Source organism: Octodon degus, unplaced genomic scaffold (assembly GCF_000260255.1).
Source record: "Octodon degus isolate 3935 unplaced genomic scaffold, OctDeg1.0 scaffold00001, whole genome shotgun sequence".
Classification (NCBI taxonomy): Eukaryota; Metazoa; Chordata; class Mammalia; order Rodentia; family Octodontidae; genus Octodon; species Octodon degus.
In genome coordinates this window covers 8242765-8248252 of record NW_004524577.1, presented here as the reverse complement: position 1 = coordinate 8248252, position 5488 = coordinate 8242765, and the positions used below count along the sequence as shown (strand labels likewise).

Sequence of the window (5488 nt, the reverse complement as noted above, 5' to 3'; positions counted from 1 at the left end):
CCCTCACTATTCCCAGAATATACAGTGGTGTTCCTATCACTTGTGACTACGTTTCTTGCCAGACTGTAATTTCAAATGTAGCTCACATCCTGGTCATCTTGTATTTCACTCTCCTCACCCTTCAGAACCCAGCACAATGTCAGCTACATAATAGTTGCTAAGTAAACAAGCTACAATTCAATGCTGTTGATCAGTACTGTATTCCCTTAAGGCATCTTTCACATAACGGTGTCAGAAGGCTTCTGGGTGGGTTAACAGGAAAAAGCAATGGAATGGAAATCAGGTGAGAATTTGACTGAAACCTGGCTTTCTCACTGGGTAACTGACCATACACAAAATTCTTACCAAGATGCTTCCACCTGTGGGGTCTGCTGCCAAGGTCATTCCCAAGTACTTGGAGGTATAGTTGAAACCTGTAGGCACCAGAAGATTGGTCTGGAAGAACTTAGGCAATCCGAGAGACGGGGCCAAGCCTGATTCTGTGAGGGCCCTGCCCCCCAGCACCTCACCAGCTACTCACCATTCAGGCTGACCGGCTGACAGATTCCACTGTGGAACTCACACTGATAGAGCTTTCCTGTGCTGTTGCCCAAACCTGGTGCTCCCACGACAACCCTGACAAGAGATTTACTTGAGATGGAGGTGCCCAGGTCTTTAGGGCTTCAGATTCCCCACCAGGTAACTCTGTGTGTGTGTGTGTGAGAGAGAGAGAGAGAGAGAGAGAGAGAGAGAGAGAGAGAGAGATCGCACTACATAGTTCAAACCGGCCTTGAGTTCACTCTGTAGCCCAGTAGCCCAGGCTGGTCTAGAAGTTTCAGTGATCCTCCTGCCTCAGCCTTCTGAGAGCTGGGATTACAGGCATGTGCCACCATGCCCACTCCAACCAAATATTTTAAAGCAACACAGCTTCTCCCTTTGGGGAGATTCCTTAGCTCCCATATCTTCTCTTCCTGATGCCTAGAGAAATAATTCTCTGTCAGCCAGACTTGTAGAAAGTTAACAGGTCCAGTCCATTTACAGTTTGGACAACGTGAGGCTGACAGAATGTTGTACCAGCATGTCACATCATGAATTCATTCATGTAGTCTTCAAATCGAAAGCCATTTACGGCTTACCTATTATGAGCTAGGCTGTGGTAGCTCATAGTAGGGGAGGAGGGACCAAACCTCTGCCATCAAGGAGCTCACAATGTGGCCAGGGAAAATCAAGAACCTAAGGCATGAGGCAAAGTGATTTATTTGTTTGTTTATTTTTGTCGTTGTGAGACAGAGTCTGACTGACTTTGTAGCCAAGGCTAGTCTTGAACTGACAAGGATTCTCCTGCCTCAGCCTCCTGAGTGCTGGGATTACACCACACCCAGTGAGGCGAAGTGCTTTCGGAGCTGTGATGTTTCCCATTAGGCACTTACATGTCGCCTTACTGACTGTCCTATCCCACCTCTTTACAGCCTACCTCATGTTTCCAGAACATTCCCACCGGCAGGCAGGCTCCCCCAGAGAGGTCTGCCAGGCTCGCTGACTGGGCCTCAGGGAGCTAGCGAGGCAAGGTGGGTGGGGCCCGGGCACCGGCCTGGCACATCTGCCGGGCGAGGACTGGGGCGGGGCGGCAGCTTACCCGTTTCCAGCCTGCAGGACGCGGTACCCAAAGTGCCTCCCGGCGTGTGGAAAGGAGAAGCTCGGCGCCTCCTTCACGTCCAGGTTGTAGCTACAGGCCGACTCTGAGGAAGGCAAGAGCAGCCGGCTGCTTCTGCTTCCGGGCAGGAGCGCTGCTGTGACCCCAGCTCCCGCAGCAGGCCGAGCGGCCGAGGGCCTCGAGGTGGAGCCCTCCCTGCCACCCGGCCCTGCAGCTCTTTCCCGGGCTCAAGGACGCACAACTTCCCCTTTGGCCTCTCAGCAAGAGAGAAAAATCAGAAGAGGCCAAAGAGAAAGGAGCAGAGAGGGCGCTGAGAGGCGCCGGGTGGCCGGTGCTCAGGCAGGAGCCCAGCGCGGTGCCTGAGCAGAGCGCATCTTGCCCCTCTCTGGGGTCACCGGCCAGCCCCCAGGATTCAAAAGCGCTGCCCCGCAGGGGATGCAAAACCCCAGGCGCCGGCTGCCTGCCGCTCACCGCAGGTTAACCCACACTGCTCCTCACCAAGAGCCCCATCTCTCTGCACCCGAACCCCTCTTCCCATCTCAGCCTGCCGTCATCCGAAACCTCCAGACTGTCCTCCTGTTGTTCCAGGGCTCAGACTTGGTGCGTAGCATCCTGGGAGCTCAAGGATGCCAACGCAGTCATTTGTTCAGATGAAAGGAATGAGGGGGGACAAGGGAATGGCTCGCCCAAGACAAGTCCTTTGTTTTCCTTCTTAAATTTTCAGACACAGTCCGGCTAAACTGCCCAAACGGCTTGAACTCTCGACCCTCCTGGCTCAGCCTCCAGAGTGCTAAAATTGCAGGGTGCACACTACCCACCTGGCCTGTTGGCCTTCAATTTTAAATCCACTCCCCTCCCATACACCTTGCCACACACTTTCTGTCCCTTCTCTGACTTTACCACCATCTTTTTAAAAAAATTTTTGAGACAGGATCTCGCCATGTAATTCAGACATAGCGATCTTAAACTTACTTGGTAGCCAGGCTGGCCTGGAACTTGCAGCAACCCTCCTGCCTCAGCCTTCCCTAATCCTCAGGGATTACAGGCATGTGCCACCTCATCCGGCCTTGCTGCCACACTTTTCTGTGGGGTGGGCTCTAGCTTTCTTTCCACTTTTGTTTCCTGCTTCTCCCTTCAGGATTTCCGGACCCCACATCACCTATGGCCAGTCCCACCTTTCCTCCAGCCTCACAGCACCCTGCAGTTTCCGTGGTCACCAACAGGCTCTCCCCACCACCTTTTTTTCTTACCAAAGAGAAAAGTTCCAGACAGCAGAAGAAGCCTTATCATGGTGACACGAGAATTCTTCCTCTTAGCCACCCAGGAGGGACCCATGGACCCAACCTTGGTCTCACAGGGCCCTTTGGGGTTGCTCCAACCCACACAGGGTGCAAGAGGGAAATGACAGTGCCCGGGGCCTCTTGCAGTGGAACTTTCTCACACAGCGCCTCGCTGATGACACTGGGTGGGAGGAGGGGACAGAGGAGTGTGCCTGTAGGGGTTGTGAAACCGCAGGGGCTCAGAGAGGAAGTACAACCAGGTTAGAGACATTTCCTGTGCCCGCTTGCATTTTCGCATCATCGGAGAGCAGACAGCGCGGTGGGCAGAGGAGGGCTTCTGCCCAGGAGCGGCTTCCTCCGCCTCTCCCCAGCTGAGCAGAGACACCTTAGGGCCTGCAGGGCTTGGGTCCGAAAATGGTGGCACTGCCACTGTGCAGCACTGCGGAGCCATAAAAAACGATGGGGTGGCGGCAGGAAAGTAATATACGGGGAGAAAAAGAGGCAGCTTTTTCCTGAGCGGGAAAGCTGCCCATGAGAACTGCAAAAGAAAAAGCTGGCTACAGAACGGGCACTAAAGAACTAAAGTCCACAGAATGGAAAAAAAAAAAAAAATGGCTGTAAATCCTATATTTGATCAGTCACTTGTATCCAGAATACATATAGAACTTGAATAACTTGATGATAAGAAAACAGCCTATATAACCTGTCTCTCTCGCTCGTCTGTCTGGCTGTCTGTCTGTCTGTCTCTCTCTCTCTCTCTCTCTGGCTCTCTGGTGCTGGTAGTCAAACTGCTGGCATCACACAGGCTAAGCAAATGCTGTACAGCTGAGCCACACGCCTCTGATAGGTCAGGATTCAAAGCTTCCCAGGCGCCCTGTCCCCAGATTCTCTCCTCCTCGGCTCCACACAGAGCCAAACCCAAAACCACAGAACAGGTCCACCTGATTGTGACCTGGGCAAGCAACCTCGAAACTCTCCTTTGTTGACATTAACGGCCCCCCACAGACCAGGCAGCCCTGCCAAGGTCCCTCAGCTGTTCCACCCAGGGATCACCCTCCCTAAAAGATCCTACAAAGCCTCCTGTCCCTCCTTCATTCACTGCTGTCTTGGTCCACTAGACAGACAGCTTGCTTGATGCCCCCAATAAATCGACTCGTGTCAGAATGCCTGGTCTGGTTGATTGCGTGGATTCGTACCTAACACCCCCATTATACTTTAACCTATTTTTTAAATGAGCAAAGGGATTACCATTTCTTTCTTTCTTTTTTCTTTTTTCGGTACTGGAAATTGAACTCGGGACCTTGTGCTTGCAGGCAAGCACTTGTGCCACTGAGATGCGTCATGGCTCTAAGCAAAGGGTTTAAGTAGATGCTTCTTTAAAGAAGATACAGAGGGCCAGGGAGATGGCTCAGTGCAATAAGTGCTCCCCTGGCAAAAGCAAGAGCCTGAGTTCAATCCCCGGTTTACAGAAATGACCAAGAAGCACTGGGGTATGGTGGCACATGCCTATAATCCTGAGGCTGAGGCAGGAGGATTGACATGCATTTGAGGCCAGCCTGGGGTACATAGAGAGTTCAAGGCCAGCTTGGACTACAGAGAGAGACCCTGTCTCAAACCCTCACAAAAAAGAAATCACCCCAAAACACATGAAAAGATGCTCCCCCTGATGAGTCATTAAAGAAATGCAAATCAAAGCCACAACGAGACACCACTTCACACCTGCCCAAAGTGGCTAGAATTTTCTTTCTTTTTTTTTACATTATGACTAGAATTTTTAAAAAGGAAAGAAAGTCACAGTCTGATCCGGAAATACAGGCTGAACATGTACCGCCAGTGTTTCCATTAGTACATGAAGGACATCAGCTTCATCAAGTTGGACTAAGTGATCTTCCTTTGATGGATTTCCTGGCCATACAGATGGTCAATGAAAGAGACCATGCAAACTCTTCGTACATAAAATAAAAAGTTTAAAATTAAAAACAAGGAAAGAGAGAAAAGAAAAGTTAATGAGGCTGAAGAGAAGAAAACTGCTAGCAGGTATGTGAGAGGATGCCAAAGTTATGGGAGAGTTTGTCACTCTTCAAAAACATTACACATTAGGTCACCACATGACGTAGCAATTCCTCTTCCAGGTATTTATCCCAAAGAACTCAAAATATATGTTCAAACATAAACTAACACACAAATGCTCATAGGTGCCTGACCCATACTAGTAAGCCCAAACTGGAAATAACCCACATAAGCAGCAGCTCATGAAGGAATAGACAAGAAGTGGTATATCCGGGAGCCAGGGATATAGCTCAGTGGCGCAGCACCTGCTTCCTGGAAAGTGCAAGGTCCTCAGTTCAATTTCTGGTAGAAAAAAAAAAAAGGGTATATCCATAAAATGCAATATTCATCCATAAAAAAATGAAATACTGGTATATACAATGTAGGTAAACCTTAAAAATGAGCTAAGTGAAAGAAACCAGGCATAAGGTCACATGTTGTATAATTTCATTTAAATAAAATACCCAGAATAGGTCAGTCTACAGAGACAGAAAGTAGTTTAGTGGTTGCCTGGGATGGGGGGCCT

The 5488-nt window shown here is 50.1% G+C and overlaps 1 protein-coding gene across 1 annotated transcript in view; it reads right to left on the bottom strand.

Moving 5' to 3' along the window:
- The window catches only part of Itgal (integrin subunit alpha L), a 43052-nt gene extending 40009 nt beyond the window's left edge, over positions 1–3043 (bottom strand). Inside the window, exons 1-4 of the mRNA XM_023722788.1 lie at positions 2884–3043; positions 1616–1718; positions 521–615; positions 346–413 (exon numbers count right to left, since the gene is read on the bottom strand). Coding sequence (XP_023578556.1) covers positions 346–413; positions 521–615; positions 1616–1718; positions 2884–2968 — 351 coding nt within the window. The 5' untranslated portion in view covers positions 2969–3043. The remainder of the gene's footprint in view (positions 1–345; positions 414–520; positions 616–1615; positions 1719–2883) is intronic.
- Between the last annotated feature and the right edge of the window lie 2445 nt (positions 3044–5488).